The sequence below is a fragment of the Rosa chinensis genome, chromosome 6 (assembly GCF_002994745.2).
Source record: "Rosa chinensis cultivar Old Blush chromosome 6, RchiOBHm-V2, whole genome shotgun sequence".
Taxonomy (NCBI): domain Eukaryota; kingdom Viridiplantae; phylum Streptophyta; class Magnoliopsida; order Rosales; family Rosaceae; genus Rosa; species Rosa chinensis.
In genome coordinates, this window is record NC_037093.1 from 6853164 (window position 1) to 6871792 (window position 18629).

Genomic DNA, 18629 nt, shown 5'->3' on the forward strand with positions numbered 1-18629 from the left:
TTTGCAGTCTTGACGAACAAGCAAATCACCATAATTATCAAATATATTGATAATTAGTAGTAAATCAAGGAATATTCAGATTTGCTTCAAGATTGCTTGATCTCCAAATAGGCTTTACTTGGTCTCTAAATAATGTATTCCGAACTTGTTGCAAATAAATAGCTTGGGCCACGGATATTGGCTCAGATTTCTTCGAGTCTCCCTTATCGGGAAAAAATGTTATTTTGGGTTCAAACAGGGGTAAAGGTAAAATGGTATTAAAATAAAATAAAAAAAAACAAAAAAAAAAACAAAATTTAATGGGTATTAGGGAAAACCTCCTTAGAGTGTTTTGGGTAAGAGGGAATTAAAAAAACTAAATGGGGTAAGTGGGAAAAAATCCCTAAAATTGGGGTAAATGGACAAAAACCCAAAAATAAAATACAACATAGAAAAGGGAGACATAAACCAAAACCTCTTCCAATAACTAGAAATATTGCAGCAACATGCGATCTTGCAGTGACCATAAACAGAAAGCATGATCGAATTTTATTGGTATCACTTCAAATGACACACACACAAAGAAATAAAACATTCCAAAGCTGAAATTTATTTGAAAGAGGCTTCACGGTAACAATGTCCCGGTTTTTTATACTTGTTTGGCGCCTCCTCCATAACAAGTTACCCACCGATGACCAACTGCAACGACGCGGCATCCCATTGGTTTCGGTATGTCAGCTTTGCTCTTTTTGCACTATTGAGGATTCAACTCATTTGTTTGTTTCTTGTTCCTTTGCTCAGCATGTTTGGCAATAGCTTTCAACCCATGCCATAATGAAGAACAAAAGTAGCGATAATTCATATGATGGGAGATCGAGAACCTCGTACAAGCAAAAGAACTCCATAAAGAATTCAATGTGAGAGTACTCCATCCCATGCCCAAGAGAGCAGCCATATTAAGAGTCTGGGGATATGTAGATCTCCAAACTCCACTTTGTATTAGATCCCCATTCAGGTTTAGAGTGTTCTAGAACTTGTTTACCCTTCTTGGGAGCTTCTTGTTCTTCCAAACTTTCTGATTTTTTGGCCAGCAACGAATTCATGAAGATACACTGATCCTTAAACTCTTGCTCATCATGCTGGTAGACAAGACGGAGACCACACTCTTCAGCAACCAATCCTCGGCTTTCGCTGGCAAATGAAGCCTCCAAGAGGTCACACTCAATTAACTGGTCTAGATACCCCTGACGTGGTATATAAGATAGCCAAATGAATTCTGTAGGACATAACCACTTGAATTCTTCATTGGTTGGTCGATAGTGGTGAAGATGTTTGAAACTACTGTTCTCAGTTTCCAAATGGCAAACAAGCTCAGCAATTTCTGGATTCACTTTGTCTATGGAGGTAGTTTGATTCTCGAGGTCTGAAAAACGTGCACATAGAGCCAATCCTATCCAATTCCCATCACTAGATAGAGATGGTGGTAACGGGATTTTCACTGAAGGGCCCCTTGTGTGATCACCGAACCACTTCAACAGTTTAGCGCAATGAGGGTAAGTTGCATTATATATGAAGTCCCGATTGAAATCCTACAAGAGAAAATTAATGTGTTATTAATTTATTATCTTAAAGGTCAGAGAGAGAGAGAGAGAGAGAGAGAGAGAGAGAGACCTTCACATTTCCTTTAGGCATCAAGATTTTACTGGTTTCCCCTCTATCAAAATAATAATGTGCCTGTTCATTTTCATCTGCTTCGACAGACTGACGGATGAGATCCAAATTGTCGAAGAACGAAGTCCAGCAGTGGACTATTGCTTTATTAAATTCCTTCACATCTTGCTTGAACAAGGGACGGATATCCCACTCTTTCATCATTAATCCTGGGCAATCATTATAAATTCTAGCTTCTGCAACACCTTCTCTGAACTCTGTAAGATAAGAACGAGGTATGTAGGTTAGCCACATAAATCCACGAAGATGTAGCCACTTGAATTTCTCTTTTGTTATGGTAAACACCGGGGCATGACTGAAACATCGTCCATCCAACGCTGTCAAATGACACATAACGTTGAAAGTCCTTGTGGCCAGATTGTCAAGGACAGCACTTGGATGCTCGTTGACTGAAAATGTAGCACATATAGCAAGTCCCAACCAATCCTCAGCATCACATATACGTGGGTGTATACCCAATCTAATCATGGGCTTTCTCACTTCCCTGAACCATGCTGGAAGACATAATGTAAGTGGGTGTGTACCCCATCTAAAACTGCTGGGATTTCCCACTTGCCTGAACCATCCTGGAAGTTCCTTTCGAGGGAAACAAAAGTTGTTTACTGAGGAAGGAGTGAACGGATTTAAAACAGCAATCATTTGTCCTTTGACACTGAGAGTGGCCACCTTGAAATACTGAAGCAATGACTCGAGAGATCGTTTCCAATCTTCTGAGCTAAGGCTCCCATAGAGTCGAGTCTCAACCATTACATGTAAATGATGCGTGGCAAACACCGGCTTTGGATTCCCATTGTTGAAAATATAGCCTTCGGAATGGGATATAATTCTTTCGGACTCTCTACAACCATGCTTTTGTTGGAGATAAGATCTGTAGTTGTGCAATATTGAAGTGAAGACTTTCTCTCTCCGGTCTTGAATCAAGTCCTCCCTACAATAGTCAACAAATAATAAAGCTGTTACGTCAGTTTAAGAGGATATCTAATTATTACTTTAATAGATGCATATGCATGGTAACAAAATATATCAATTTTACAGGAAAAATAGGGAATCAAACCTTTCAGTGGAGGAATGATCATTTCGGCGACCAACCTCGTTTTCTCCTTCCACTGAATTCTGCTCAACGGTTTCAACTGCTACTACATGATCAGAAGGTTCCTCCGGCAAGTAACTTCCAAGTAATTGTTGGATTTGCTGACAAAGTGAATCAATGACATCTTGACTGTCTAATGTGCACACAGTTATTGCACGGATCAAGTCTTCCAAATCTTGCTCGTATAGTAAACGGCTTCCACACATTCGAACCCTCATATCTGGAGTAGCGGTTCTAAACAAGGCGCTGATACCGTGACATTGATTCAACTGCTCCGGAAAACGCACGCGTGGTATATGGATTACAACAAGTTGTTCTGGCCCCAGACAAGTGTTTATCATTACGGATGTGCTTACTGTGCTAATTTCATCGGAACATAAATCAACATCAAGAAAGGATTCAACATCGATACTGTAACCACTCGAAACCATAACAAATAGTTCTAAACTGACCCATCTCTGATCATCGGATAAGTCTAGAGGAAAGTCGCACAGTGCCACGTCCCCTGCATAGTGATGGAAGAACCAGAAAGGAACTACCTTATGAGGAAAAAAAAGGCCAAAGTCCTTTTCACGTCCATATGTTCCCTGTACATCGAGTGCATATATAATGGAATAGTTAGAGGAACTCCGGTTTGCAATTGCCAAAAAAAAAATTAAATAAATAAATTCTAAACTGGATCCTTTTTTTTTTTTGAAAAGAAATTGGCATATTTGCTCACCTAAAGGATTGTGAGGGACAAATGCATCTCAACCACTTGTATATAATATAAAAGTAGAAATTATAACAATTTAAAACTCTGCATTTATTTTCAGCCGTCAGATTCACTTGTCCCTCACAGTCCCTTAAAAACTGTCCCTTAAGTGAGCAGGTCTTAAAAAATTGGGCCCTATTATTTTTTATATTTTTGGAATGGGGTTTGGAACCCAGTCTAACTGGGAAACTCAGTCCCACGACAATTATTAATAAAGAAATTCTATTCATTCCTCCAAAATTGGTATGTGAACCTCCCATGATTTTTGAAAATTTTTAATTCCAATTTTGTCCATAAAGAAAACTGAAAAAAGAAGAATAAAATTAAAGATTATAGCACCAAGGTCGATTCTCTATTCTTCCTCTGTCTTGGAGAGAGAGAGAGAGAGAGAGAGAGAGAGAGAGAGAGAGAGAGAGAGAGAGAGAGTACTAACTTCATAGACTTTTGAAAGCAACAACTGTAGATCTTCTCCCGGGTGCATGTTAAAATCAAATTTCCAGCTGACCTTTTCTGCTTCATTTGGTGCCATTATATTACCGGAGCTTTCCTTTCCCTTGGAATTTATCAATTCCTTACAATGTCTACCAAATTTGAAATCCGTCCCAGGATTACAATGCTCAGTTAAATTTTGAGCAAACTTTCTAGCTTCTTCCTGAAAGATTAGTTCCAACCCACAAGACTTAACCTCCATATCTGGTCTGTCTGTTGAAACTGAAGCCTCCAATCGACTTGCTTTCTTCAACATTTTATCAACTACAAAGCACTGTAGTGGATCATAGAAAACTGATACATATGTCCCAGCCCGGTATCCTGCCAAGCGGTTAAAGAAAGAGATCTGTTGTCCTTGGTCATCTTTAAAAGTATAATAGGTCTGTTGCAACTCCCAACTCTTATCAAAATTGTGACCACTGTTAAAGATTTCAAAAACAACAAACAGGGCTACTCCTAAGCTTTTAGTAATTTCAAGATCCGAGACATGCATGGCTACAGAAGACCCACTATTCTGATGACGACACCAATCAGGAATTTTTGTATGAGAGGCTTTAATTTGCAGTTGATTCCCATGAACAATTATATCCTGTAGAAACAACAGAGAATGTTAATACAAACACTGAGAGAGAGAGAGAGAGAGAGAGAGAGAGAGAGAGAGAGAGAGAGAGAGAGAGAGAGAGACCTCAATGCTCTTGGGTAAGTATTCTTCAATTTGTTCTTCGGGAATTGGAAGTGGACAGCTTGCACGGTTTGAATATCCACAATTTATGTGACGGATGATCCCCTCATCAGAAAGCCACATGTTAAGCTGGTTTCGATATTTTGTCAGCAGGGGACATCCATGAGCGTCTACATTAACATCTTTTGGAAGACGGTTTGGCAAAGACTGAAGCTTGCTACAATATGGCATGTAAATTTGTCTAAGCTTAGGAAGTTGAGAGATGCTTTCAGGTATACTCACAAAGTTGTTTCCATCCAAGCTTAAAACTTTCAGTGAGGATAAGCAGCCAATGTCATCAGGGATCGCTCCTTCAGCAAGATCGCATTTACCCAAATCTAGTGTTTCCAATGAGTTCAAACCGGAGAACGACTTTGGCAATTGCAAACCCAAGGATTGATCAGAGCATTCCCCGGGCACCTGCCTACATCCATGGAAACGTAATGTTTTCAGATTCTTCAGAAGTACAATGGACGAAGGCACTTTTCTTATAGCAGTGTTACAAGCTTCAAGCTTCTCCAAATTTTCCAAGCTCCCTATATCTTCTGGAAGTTGGTCAATGCGTGAGCAATTTGACAGACGCAGATATTCCAGAGACTTCAAACTGCAAATGAAGCTTGGAAGACCCACAAGGTTCTTGCAGTCACTTAGATCTAACCCAATTAGGCCACTCAAGCACCGGATTGTTGTCGGCAGCTCTCTTATAGCTGTTCCATCTAAAAAGAGTCCTAACAGAGTTTCCCGGTTTCCCACTATCTCTGGAAACTCATCTAGTTTTGAACATCCGGAAAGATAAAGAATATGAAGTGATTGCAAGCTGATGGAATCGGGAAGCCTCTCTAGACTCGTGCAATCTTTCAAATTTGCAATCATCAATTTTTTGAGTCTCCAAAGTGTTGGGTGAACATCTGATAATTTTCTACAACCTTCAAAAGTCAACTCTACAAGATTTGGGAAATTACTGAAGTCCGGTGTCTTGACCAAGTATTGGCAGTACGAAAGATCCATCAGTCTTAGCTTCTCCAGACAGAGCTGTTTCATGACAAAAAAAAGAAAAGAAAAAAAAAACATAAGTAATTAATTAGACAGATTATTAAATTGTGCCGCAAGCCATACTTAGTTAGCAAAAACCATCTTACTCTTTGAGTCCACAGTGTTTCAATGCGGCTCTTGGGCAGTTTCAATTCGACAAGTTTATCCGGTTGAAAACTGGATGGCAGAGATTCTAGAGGACATTCATGCCATTCCAAGAGTCGTAACTCGTTAGACAGATATTCAAATCGGACATCCAGCAAGTTGACATTACAAATCTTCAATAATCTTAGCTTGCGCATTTTTAAGAAGGGATCAGCTCTCAATGGTATCTCTTTTTTATCCCGCACGCTCAAATATATACCTTCGACAGCAATTGTTCCCTATAACAAAACATGAGAAAAATGTATCAACATCTATTATTACATACAATAAAAAACTAAAGATGAGTTTCACCATCCCTTTGTTGGAAAATTTTATAATACATACTCGTATATCATACACACGTTTACAAATGTGACAACTAATTTATTGTCAAAGAGGTAATGCGAGTCCTATTTTGTGTAATTTTAGTTCTATTAATGGTAATTACACCAACTACGACATTATTACAGTTTTTGAACAAATTTGTTGTCAATACTGTAATTTTGGTTTAATTATATATAAATAGTGTAAATGAATATGGTAACTTTGTTCCCAATATTGTAATTTTGATTCATATAAATTGTAATTTTTGTTCAAATAAATGTCGGGCAAACATCAAAATGTGTTTTGAATGCCCGGTAAGACTGTGTTATTTCTATCATTTTAAACTAACCTAAAACCCTAAGCCTTAAATTGGAAAGCAGGAAGACCAAGTACTCAATCTCTAGTTTACCAAAATAAATACATAAACTAAAAAAGGTTTCTCAATCGATCTCTTACCAGATTCTCGGTGACCACATGACGAGTATCCTCAACAAACCACGGGCTGCTGTGTTCATACTCATGGGAATTTTCATTAAGCCACAACCTACTTCGTTTTCCCGGCTTAGGAGATTGTTGCCGAACAATATTCCAACCCATTTGCTGTAGTAAATCATGCATCCACAGTTTACCTTCCTCTCTTTTAATTAAATATTTATCAATGAGGACAGGTATTCCGATGTCAGGAAAGAAGCCACAACTTTCTAAAATCTTTTCTACACGAGATTGACTCTCGCCTCTGAAGAAACATGCTATGTCCAAAAAGATTTCCTTCTCTGTTTCCTCTAATCCATCATAACTTAATTGAAGAATGGGAAAAATACCTTTGTCGGTATCTTTGTGAAGTCTAGCCAATGCTGCTGACCATTCATCAACCGTTCTCTTACACAACTTAGAACCCAGAACTTCGAGAGCTAAAGGAAGGCCACTGCAATAATTTACAAAACTATTGGATAGTCCCTTGTATTCATCTGGAGCGTGGTTTTCCTTGAAAGCTTTCTGACAGAAGAGCTGAAGAGCTTCCTTATCAGTCAACTTCTCAACCTCATATATCTTATCTTCCGGTAATTCATATACCTTCAGCGTGTGCGTATCTCTAGTTGTTATAATGACTCTGCTCCCTGGACCCAAACAAGTCTCTTGACCCAAACAAGTCTCCTGACCCAAACAAGCTTTAAGTTGTGCAATTTGATCAACATTATCTAGAATGATAAGCACCTTTTTGTGACTTAATCCTTTCCTTAATAAATTGTTCCCCATCAAATCAGTCTGTATACTTGCATGGCTGTCCAGCTGCAAATGTTGACCGAGAAGTTTCTGCAAATCAACTAGGGGTTTCCCTCTAACATCAGAAATAAAGCAGCTAGAATCAAATGTGATACGGATCTTTTCAAAAACTGCCTTTGCCAGAGTTGATTTACCAATACCGCCCATCCCGACAATCCCTATGGTGCGAACATCATTCGAACCCAGATCCAAGTACGAGATTAGTGTGTCCATACGAGCATCCATTCCAATTAAATCCTTGTTATCACTTGACCACATGCTATGCACTGTCTTCGAAATCTCTGTAGTTATTGTCTGAATAACTTCTGATTCTCCTCTGCAGAAACCATACACATACTTTGTTAAGTAAGCTACAATGCCACATGTGTGTGTGTTGGTGGGGTGGTAAGGCTCTGAACTCTCATTTGGGAGGTCAGGAGTTCGAGCCCCATCATGGGTGGGGAGGGGTGGGATTAAAAAAAAAAAAAAAAAAAAAAAGCTACAATGCCACATGTCATGCCTAAGATTACAAAAACGTAATAACTACCAAGTATAAAAAGTAAAACTAAAAACAAAACCAATGCCACAAATTTTTTTTTTTTTTTTGAAATAACCAATGCCGCAACTTTTATCAAAACTAAAGTAGGTTATCAAGAGAAATAAATATTCTTTTTTTATTCCATTCTAGAATCCAAATTCAACAGTTAAAATATAGGTTATTACTTCTAGATCTTATGCATTAGGTTATTTAATGCATAGCATCTGTACTAGATATGATATATCCCTTAATAACCTAATGCATAACATCTATACTATATATGATAACCTCATGCATAACATCTCCCTTATCATATGCTTTTTTTTTTTTTCATGCTCTGCAAACATGGGTAGTTAATGTCTAGAAGTTATTTATTTAAATTTTTTTATTTATCTATTTATCATATTGTCACTTACTCACTTAATTATTAAAACTTATTTGCAATTAATATAAATGTCTTTTCACACCCACTTTGACTGACAAAGCAAGTTCTCCTAAATATAGTATAGATGTTATGCATTAGGTTATTTTCTGAAAAGTTACAAGTTAATTTTTAATAAAACAATTTTTTTATCTCACTATTTACTTTACTATATGCTAAACAAGAGTTGGTGTTCATGAGCACTGTTTCTAAGGGGCCCGAAATGGAGTGACTCTTTTACCCCTGGTCTTTGTTGTGAATTACAATTTGCCTATCAATTTAGTGCGTTGTTATTCGACTGTGCTTATCGTCAGGTTGTCGTTTTGCAATAGAAGGGCGTGGATCAGCAGAGGAAGGCGATACAGCTATTACATCGTTGGGATCATCACGGGGAGAAGGGAAGAGCTTGGTTTCTGTTCGATTTTGATAAATAGTCGGTTGTTCTTTCTGTGGATTGTGAAAGATTTCACATTATTGTCTGGTAGATTTCTAGGATTTTTTGGTTTTGCTGGGGGTTTTTGTTGTCGTTCGCTTTGAATTGATATGGGTTTTCATGTTTTAGGGTTTTTTTTTGTTGTGGAGTTTGCGATTTGAGTGATTGGTTGGAAGAGGTTGAAGGTGAGATCTTCATTTGGGCGATTTGAAAATTTTGGTTTTCAGCTAATGTGGATTTCGATTGTTTTTTGGGTGATTTATTTTTTTCGAGTCCTGATAGCTATTTTGATTTGATTCTCTAGGTTCTATGCAAAGGAGTATTTCGATTGTTCTTCTGCCATTGTTCCTGTATCTGTTATTTGGTATCGGTTTGGTGTTCTATTCTTATACAGGTATGGAATTAATGTGTTATTGTTGGTATCTGTAATTCCCATTGGGTGAAATTAATTAACGTTCTGAGGAGTGATTATTAGTTTAGTTATCAGAGATAACAGGATTTTTCTGTAAGCTTGCATCCTTTATGGTTTCTTATCAATTTTTGTGAGTCAGTAAGTGTAGAAGATAACTTTTATTAGTTGATTGATTGATGCTGACCACTGATATTGAGTGATCTATGGACAATGTTAGCACATATGAATACGTTTGTTTTTCTGGATTTCAAGGACTACAAAGTTTAAATGATGTAAATGTTTTTTGAGAAACCTTGATATTCTGCTTCTCAAAGAAATCATATTCAGAAAATTTGCAGCATATGTGGTCTAATTCATACTTTTATTTTGTTTTGTTTTTTTATTTTTTGTTTTTCTTTTTTCTTTTTGGGAAAGTACGATGTCTGTTTTATATTGTGATCAACATAAAACATGACTTGAAAATCGGCCAGCCATGTGTGCAATTTTGGTTGGGGAGATGGATTCTTTTTCATAAGAAACCAATGACAACTGTCTCGGAGTATCCACTACATTTAGTATTGACTATTTTACTTATAGTTCACAGTTCAAACCCAACACTTCACTAGAAAACCAACCAACCCCACCCCCCCCCCCCCCCCCCCCCCCCCTCCAAAACTTTGTTTCTTTGAAAATGGCTGACCAAAGAAATCAAGTAAGGTAAGTTTTTCAATTCAATTATCAAATTGAAGTTTCCTTAAAGTGATGTAATTTTGTAACCAAGTATAATGATGCCCTTTGAAACTTTAAATGGGAGAGAACTCTATATAATGACAATATGACATGAAATTCACAGACTACTTTGTTTCTGCAAATGTTATGTTTTTGTGTTATTATGTATATAGCTGTAATAGGTAATTGTTTGTTTTTGTTCTACAGATATTAGGAACTGTGAGCTGTTAAATTTTCCAAGTATTTTGAGTTCAGGTACAAATGTGTAGATAATGTTATTCTGATTGCAAGTATTGATCTCTGTGTGAATAGGCCTTGGTTTTATGTGAAGTTGTTTATTGTTCATTTGTATGAGAGTTGAAATTATTCTGTTGTTAGGCTGCAGGAGCAGTTAATTATTAAGTTATTGTTAATCTGTTTATTCTCAATCTGTTAGATTCAACTAATGTTATGTGTTTATAAATTGGTTTACACATTATCATTATCAAGGATAATGATTTAATATTTTATATAGTAAATGCAGGGTTTGAACTGTGAACTGTAAGTAACATAATCAATACTAAAATATTTTGTGCTAGGGCAATTTCAACAAATTTGCACACTTAAAGCTCAAAAGTTAGGTGAATGGAATGCAGAATGATAGTAAAAATTATTAGGTGAATATTTTCATTACCTTAAAATATGAAGATGTGTAAATGAAAATATTTATGAATTATAATGAAAATATTAAACTTAAATTATACGCACAGTCAAACTGTGTTTACTTCGACAGTATCATAAATTATAAGGGAATTTAAAATTCATTAGTAAATTGCCAAAGACATAATTATATCACCAACAAAATGAAGACATGACATTTTTTAATCATACTATTAAACCCTAAAATGAACATTGACCAAGTACATATAGTACAAAAAGTTAAGTAACATCACATACCTATATACATATATATTTTTTTATATACGAAGAAAGTGAAAACAGCCCAAAATATGAAGAGCCAAAGCTAAGATCCCGGAATTGCGGCCTCTTTAAAAGACTGTTAGTTTGGTTTTGATTACTTTAAATTTTATAGCACTATTATTCTCATTTTTTCCCCTTTTTTTGGGTTAGTGAGAATGTTTGTGACTTTGTCGTGCTAATTGCTCTTTTCTATGTTCAAGTAATTTTTTTTTTCTCATGAGAATTTAGTATGAGAATTGATTTTGCTTCAATTTGCAACAGACTGGTGATTGAGCAAAGGAGAAAAGAACGGCTTTGGATCTGGGTTTGTGATTGAAATTATGTGCCTGTTAATTCAGACGTTGAATCGATCAGTATCTCGACCTGACATGAGCGTCAAAGCGTTCATCATTAGCAAGCAAACAAACCCGCGACATCGCGGGAGGAGTTGCCTAGTTATTAACAGTTCGTAGAAAGAAAAAAAAAATAGTATTAACGCAATCTATTTATTGACCCGATATGTATTCTCATGCTACAAGCTAGAGATTTGGGCCCACTATACTCTTAAATCTTAATTGTGCCGGTCCGAGTTACAGACGATTATTGGTTGGCCCAAACCAACCCCAACTTCGAACATTCAAAACAACCCGTACCGTTTGACACCATGAAAGGAATGATTTATCAATATTAACAGAATTCACTCATTATGTGTGGATGTGTGTGGAGAGAAATTAATAGTAGTGGGAAAATTTTTCGTACAACTATCATATTTCTTGTTATTTTATTTTTATTTTTATTATTTTATTTTTTATTTTATAATTTATTATATTATCTCTATTGATTAATTATAATTCATAATTTTTTAATATATAAAGATTAAATTGATAAAAAATTTCAATTTTAAAGAGGAGGCTCTCTTTTCTCTCTTTTTTTAATAATAGTATAGATAATATACTAATCAACCACTATAGGAGACCAATTGCAATTGTCTGTCTGCGACGTGTACTAGAGATTTATCTAGACAAATTAAAAAAACAGATAATAAAAAAAACCTTTTACCTTCCTTTCAAATCCCATCCGGAGATATTGGCTACTTTGGTTAAAGCTTCTCTCCACTTGTTCACCTTCGCCTTCCCCATGTCGTCTGCGAAAGTTTTTGCATGCTTGCAAAACGCCTTGTAAAAACTTCCTGTTTGCTTCCTTACTTCTGATGGTTCGACGTGATAAAAGACTGGTAAAACTTTCAACCCCGTTGACTTTTCGCATTCAACAATCTGTGCAAGCTCCTCCAAGCACCATGTTGAAGTAGCATAGTTAGCTGAAAGAATGATGACTGCAATTCGGGATTCTTTTATTGCTTTCAGTAGATCTGATGAAATTGGACGTCCCCTCTCGAGTTTTTCTGTATCCCTGAATGCAATGATTCCTTTCTGAATCATAGCATAATACAAATGGTCAGTAAAACCATGGCGGGTGTCTTCACCTCTAAAACTGAGGAAGACATCAAATGTTGAGCCCGAAGAAGAGGAAGCTTCTGCTGGAATTTTGTCATGTTTCATTAGGGCTGAAAGAGATGAAAGCACTGTTTGGGTGTTTGTGGAATCCACTGGAACTTCCACATGTTCTAATTTAGGGTTTGAAGGAGATGCAGGTATTTGGATGTTCCGGGAATCCGCTGGAACTTCCTCATGTTCTGATTTAGGGTTTGAAGGAGATGCAGGTATTTTTATGTTCGGAGAATCCGCTGGTACTTCCTCATGTTCTGATTTAGGGTTTGAAGGAGATGCAGGTATTTGGATGTTCGGGGAATCTGCTGGAGATTGGGCAGGTGGTGGTAGAAGATAATTAAGAAACTGAAGAAGAAGAGAAACAAAGAGAACGAGGAAAAGGAGGACGGTAAACATGATGGAAAACAATGGAAACTTTTTCTAGGTCATGATGGAAAGAATTCAACAAAGAAAAATTAATGACTGGCGGAATTTGTTTTTTTTTGGGTAAATGAAGAAAATGAAAGCCCTAACTGAACACAGACCAGGGAAGGGAAAAAACAAACCAAATCCTCCCAGGAGACTAAAATGCCTAGAACTCGGAACAAACTACAAATGGCAGTCTTGAATATGAAGAAGAGCTAGGAAGTTGGTGAGTTTGCTGGGAACGATGAAGAAATGAGCCTAGGCTGTTGTCTATATATACCTCCCCAAACCGCGTGGCGGACGGTCCCATTTGCATAATGCGCGCCTCGCAGCAGTGTATGAACTTTACCTTCTTTTTTTTTTTGGGTTAGATGTATGACCTTACCTTTGAACTCGCAGCGGGAATAATTGTACGAATCCGTGTCGGAGAAGCTGAGGCCCCTCCGCAATTTCGACCGAAATTACTTGTTAGAATAGCTTAGATTCTTACGCATCTAAGGTACGTCGATCAGACCACAATTACAATGTCTTTTCATGAGTTAAACTTCATATATAAAACCCCCATTACCACCTAAAAGAGATTAGAAGCAAAGTACTTTTTTGAAAGAAGGCAAAGCCAATATATTGATCAAAAGCTAGAATGGCCCTTACATACCATTCCGCTGCCATCTAAGACAAACAAGAAGATATGTTAGTACTCACAGTAGTACATAGAAACTAGGTCATTCATTTGACATTGAATACATCGTAGACATAGCGAGATCCCCTGTTGGTACTACGCCGGAGGCGCTAGAAAGACCCGGCCCTCCCAACCTAACTCGGAAACCAGTAAATCTAGTCGCCTAGAGACCTCAATTGGTGTACAACTAGAGACACTGAGAATTAAATTGACAAGACCAAGACCCAATACTAAAACTAGATGCACGAAAGTGCCTAGACTGTCCCTGAAAAGACGGAACAATTAATGTAAAATAGACAAAACTAAATAACATAGTGGTGGGCCAAAGCCAAAACCCTAGCCCAACTCAAGGCCCAGCAGCTGGATTGATTCAAGCCCAACCGTCATCTCTCTCACACCAGGAGGTAGCACCGCCGCTCAACATCGCCGCCACCGTACCGCCACATCCCTTGCTGCCTCAACCGCCGCGACTAGTACCGCCATGCTGCCATGGAACTACTGAACCTGGCAACCCGGTCCGCACCATTACGAAACTGACGACGATGTAGCGCACCAGATCAAAGGCTCCACGATCCAAACGTCTCACGCAGGGCCTGGAAACCCACGACGAAGCACCTGCCACCGTGAATTAGAGACGACACCCAGAGACCTGCGCCAAAACCATCAGACCGAAGCCTCAAGCGGAAAACCTTTCTCCCATGAAAACCCTGGGCAGTAGCATCAATATCCCGTCCGGCAGCATACCGCAGTACGTCGGGGAGGCCAGAGGCCAGCCAAGACGTCCGGGTGCCACTGGACAGGACTGATCTTCACAGATGAGGACGCCGACGGCCTTAGAGGTTTTTCTCGCTAGAGAGAAAACCTAGTGCAATACTTTTTTTTCTAAAACTGGGATAAATTTGGTACCTATTAGTCATTAGAAGCAAATTACTTAGCTTTTAAGTATGATTATATATCATGGTAACAGTTAATCTTCATATCTAATAATCAAACTTGAGGCAAGTTTTTGGCTGGTACCATCGTCCATCGACTTTTAGAGTTTAGACTATCAATTTACAGATATGCATGAGGCATGGAGTGCCAAGGCAAATAGAGAGTTAATGTGAATTTTATTAATCATCATGATCATCATGTGTGACTACTGAGCTCAAACCCACATTAATGGAGTTGGTGTGGATTCAAGATCGAGACGTGGGGAAACAATCATTTCACAGCTACTCAACTTTATTCTTTCAAGTCATTTTGGGTCATGTATTCGATTGATAAACCTAATTAAAGTTGGTTTGGACTCTTCACGTATACTTGCATGCAAGACAACCGTATCTCTCAAGTCTCCTAACCTTATCTCACATTCTTCTAATGTCCATCAACAACATCAAGGCAGTAATCAGTTGCAACATTTATATGTATAATTATCATGCATGCTTATCAGCTGTATCTCTTATTATGTAAATCCAATAGAGTCCTACTCTATCGTTTGTAACTACTTGTACTGATTTCTTTAAAAAAAAACTACTTGTACTGATCAGAACTATTTGATCAATTGAATATAAATACAGGGTATTGGCCATTAATTAAGACGTGCTCAATACTGCAATCATATATCTTCCTTCTAAACCTTTTAGAACTTACCTTGCCCCAGCCCCAACTTGTAAATGAGTCAATAAGATTTAGTTTTCAGTAACTACCTTAGTGTTCAAGGAAAACCTAATTTGTGTTTAGCCCAAACTCTAGGTTACTTGACCTAGTGGTAATAGGATTTAATTGGAAGGATCTAGAATCCTAATCAATGTAGAATTACTTTCCTTGTATGATTGAGATTCTAAGCATTGTAATCCTCTATATAAAGAGGCCCCTATTATCAATGAGAATACACAGCAAATTCCTCTCAATTCTTGTTTCCCTAAAACACGTTATCAGCACGAAGCCCTAACCCTGAAATCCTAAATTCGTAGCATTCAAATCCCAGAAACCACTGCCGCCCACCTTGAAGATCTCAACTCCAGGAGTCCAGAACCGGCGGCCCCGCCCCCAGAACAGGCCGGAAAATATCCGAACCGGCCACCGGAAATATCTATATCCTCCCTGCCCGGTTCGAAGCTTTCCTCCCTGCCTACTGCTACCAAACTTCACTGGAAGCTGCAACAAGACCCCAGATCACCGGAGCCGAAAAATCTCCACCGAAACCGGCCTAGAACCATCCGAACCGGCCACCAGAAAAGACTGCAACCGAACCGGTAGAAAGAGAAAAAAAAAAAAAAAAAAAAAAAAAAAAAAGGAGGCAGAAGCAGAGCCCAAGCCAAGCCCAAGCCGAACCCAAGCCACAACCCTGAAGCCCAGCAACGCGGTCCACTGACGGCAGCTGCCACGTCAGCATCCACGCAAGCACACGTCAGCATCCAGTCAGCTCTGCCACGTCAGCGCCCCGGTCAACAGCCAGTCAACGCCGGTCAACACTTTTCCGGCGACTTATCCGGCCACTTTCCGACGACATTTTTCCGGCCAACTTTCTGTCAAGTTTTTAGGCCATCTTTTTAAGGTAATTTTTTCTAAAAGTTCCCGTTTTTGAAGTTTTTTTAAAATTTCTTCTTCTTTTCTCGGGGACTTCCAACATCCCTTCTTCTACCCCCCTTTCTCTACATAGGGGAGACCAAAAGCCGAACTGTGGGGGTTCGTGCTCACTCCAAGCTTAGAGCTTGTTGAGATCTCCAAACTTAGAGTTTGTAGAGAATTTATGATCGACCACTTACATCATTGTTTCGATCTAATCCAATATCTCTTGGAATTGAATTTCTTGAAAGCGACTACGCTAGAAAATTCCTAATTTCTTGGAAGTGATTACACCTAGAAATTTCATATGTTTTCGTGGTAGCCTATTTCGCTCCGAAACTAACCCTAATTTTCTTGTTCTCTTTCAGGGTGAGTAACCTGAACAAATTGGACTTTGCTCTATTGGGAACAACTGGCTCTGGATATCACAGGTGGGTTCGTCATATCCGCCAGCATCTCAAGGCTGCAGGAATCTTGGATATGATTCTCGAGCCTAGCCAGGACGTGATAACTGTAGAGCAAGCTCAAGCTTTGGAAGCAAATATAGCAGCCTTAGAGGCAAATAAGGCAAAAGCCATAATCCTAATGACTCGTCATATGGATGATTCGCTCCAGTACGAGTATATGAATGAAGAAGACCCCAGAAGGCTGTGGGTCTCACTCGAAGAAAGATTTGGCAACGTCCGTGACTCCTTGCTTCCTGACCTAGAAGTGAGATGGCATAGCCTCCGCTTCTGTGATTTCAAGTCAGTTCTTGACTATAACTCGGAAGCACTTAGCATTAACTCCTTAATGGAATTCTGTGATAAAGAGATCACAGATGCGATGTTGATTGAGAAGACTCTCTCTACCTTCCCCATCTCTGCATTGATGGTTGCTAAGAACTATTGAATCGATGTAAATGCAAGACGGATCACAAGGTTTCATGAGCTCATTGGAGCTATGAATGTCGCTGAAAAGCATGACAATATCCTTGTGAAGAACTATAATTCGAGATCCGTGGAAACAGAACATATTCCGGAATCCAATTATAGTCGCACCTCTAAGAGAGGGCGCCAAGAGCGAAACCCTAATCTTAGGTATACTTCTGGACATTCTGATCCATATAATCGCTCTACTTGGGAAGGTAACCGCCAAAATAGGCGAACACGGAACCGAAGAGGTAAACGTGGAAAGAGAGAGGGAGGCAATGCCTCTGGCCATGTTGGTGGCACCACTAACACTAAGAGCCATCTAAATGACGCTTTCAAAGCGCCTCAATCAATGGAGTTCGAGCAAAGAGATGTATGTTCTCGATGTGGAGTGTCTGAGCATTGGGCACACATTTGTAGAGCTCGTGAAGAACTTGTCACCAACTTGCGGACGCTTAAATATTTTATGATGTTGGTTGACACGCAAACACGCTGGTCACGTGTTGTGCCATTGTCTACCTATAAATGCTGCTTATGCTACACTCCTAGCACATATCATACAACAACGGGCTCACTCCCCGAATCATCCTATTCAGTCAATTAGATTTGACTATGCCAGAGAGTTTACATCGAAAGACTTTCGATAGATATTGCAATGGGCTTGATGTTGGACATCACATTCCCATGTACACACCCAATTGGTCTCGCGGAAACGACTACGATGGTAGTCCGAACATTGGTAATGCGCACCAATCTTCTTACATCCGCTTGGAGTGATGCAATATCACATGCAGCTATGCTAATTCGTCTATGACCTACCGCCACTCAATGTACCTCCGCGTTACAGCTAGTGACTGGGTGCACGTATTTTGTACTTACGCCCCTTTGAGTAAGCCATTTATGTGCCGATTGCACCGCCACAGCGCTCTATGATGGGTCCTTTAAGACGAATGGGCAATTACGTTGGATTTGAGACTCCAACAATCGTCCGCCACTTAATGCCCTTGCCAGGCAATCTCTTTACCGCTAGCTTTACGGGTTGTCACTTTGATGAGACAGTCTTCCCGTCATTAGGGGGAGATAAGAACACGGATGTTCAGCAGGAACGACAGGAATTGTCGTGGCCTGTCCCCACTATGTCTCATCTCGATCCCTATTACAGTGACGAGATCACACAAATATGCTGCAAACATACCTGTAAGGAAGGACGTCCCTATAGTAGGGACGTAGCGCCACCTACACGGAGGTAGGCATGGCGCCAATGCCAAAGAGAGTGGCACTCTGGCATTACAGGCTATGGCCCCAGCTAGGATGCGTGGGAGGCCCGTGGGTTCGAAGTATACTTTGGCACATTCCAATCCTTTGATCATCAAGACTCAAAATCCGTCTCATGAGAACCTTTCGGGTTATGGTTACCGTTGGGGACGCCTCAACGTCAGAACCTATTCTTGAGAATATAGAGCTCTATGAAAATTACACTAGTGTACATGAGACGTGGGATAGAAACTCCATCATAATTGATGATGTAGTTGTTCATTTTGTTGCGCATGAGTTTGTTGAGTCCGATGATACCGAACCACGCTCCGTTGATGAATGAA

General features: G+C 39.0%; 1 protein-coding gene and 1 long non-coding RNA gene across 3 annotated transcripts; one reads left to right on the forward strand and one right to left on the reverse strand.

Annotated features, from left to right (window-relative positions):
• Nucleotides 1–443: 443 nt before the first annotated feature.
• On the reverse strand, nucleotides 444–13260 carry LOC112170444 (disease resistance protein RUN1). Its single transcript, XM_024307739.2, has 8 exons — nucleotides 12038–13260; nucleotides 6721–7864; nucleotides 5904–6179; nucleotides 4729–5796; nucleotides 3988–4632; nucleotides 2765–3387; nucleotides 1651–2638; nucleotides 444–1568 (listed from the first exon to the last, which is right to left on the reverse strand). Exons 1-8 carry the CDS (start codon nucleotides 12880–12882, stop codon nucleotides 936–938), a joined length of 6222 nt encoding a protein of 2073 aa, XP_024163507.1. The 5' UTR covers nucleotides 12883–13260; the 3' UTR covers nucleotides 444–935.
• On the forward strand, nucleotides 8699–11693 carry LOC112170445. 2 transcript variants are annotated; one of them, XR_002925095.2, is made up of 5 exons: nucleotides 8699–8967; nucleotides 9049–9104; nucleotides 9224–9313; nucleotides 10247–10294; nucleotides 11261–11693. It is a non-coding gene; the product is annotated as an uncharacterized LOC112170445 (long non-coding RNA). The 2 variants fall into 2 exon arrangements; XR_002925094.2 differs by having other exon boundaries at nucleotides 8705–9104.
• Nucleotides 13261–18629: the final 5369 nt, after the last annotated feature.

Bases quoted from the DNA above. Each gene is read 5' to 3' on its own strand.
- LOC112170444 (XM_024307739.2), bottom strand. From the start codon at position 12,882: ATGTTTACCGTCCTCCTTTTCCTCGTTCTCTTTGTTTCTCTTCTTCTT. The intron at 5,797-5,903 runs GTAAGATGGTTT...GTCATGAAACAG, and splicing joins AAACACTGTGGACTCAAAGA to CTCTGTCTGGAGAAGCTAAG. The intron at 2,639-2,764 runs GTTTGATTCCCT...TGACTATTGTAG, and splicing joins GATCATTCCTCCACTGAAAG to GGAGGACTTGATTCAAGACC.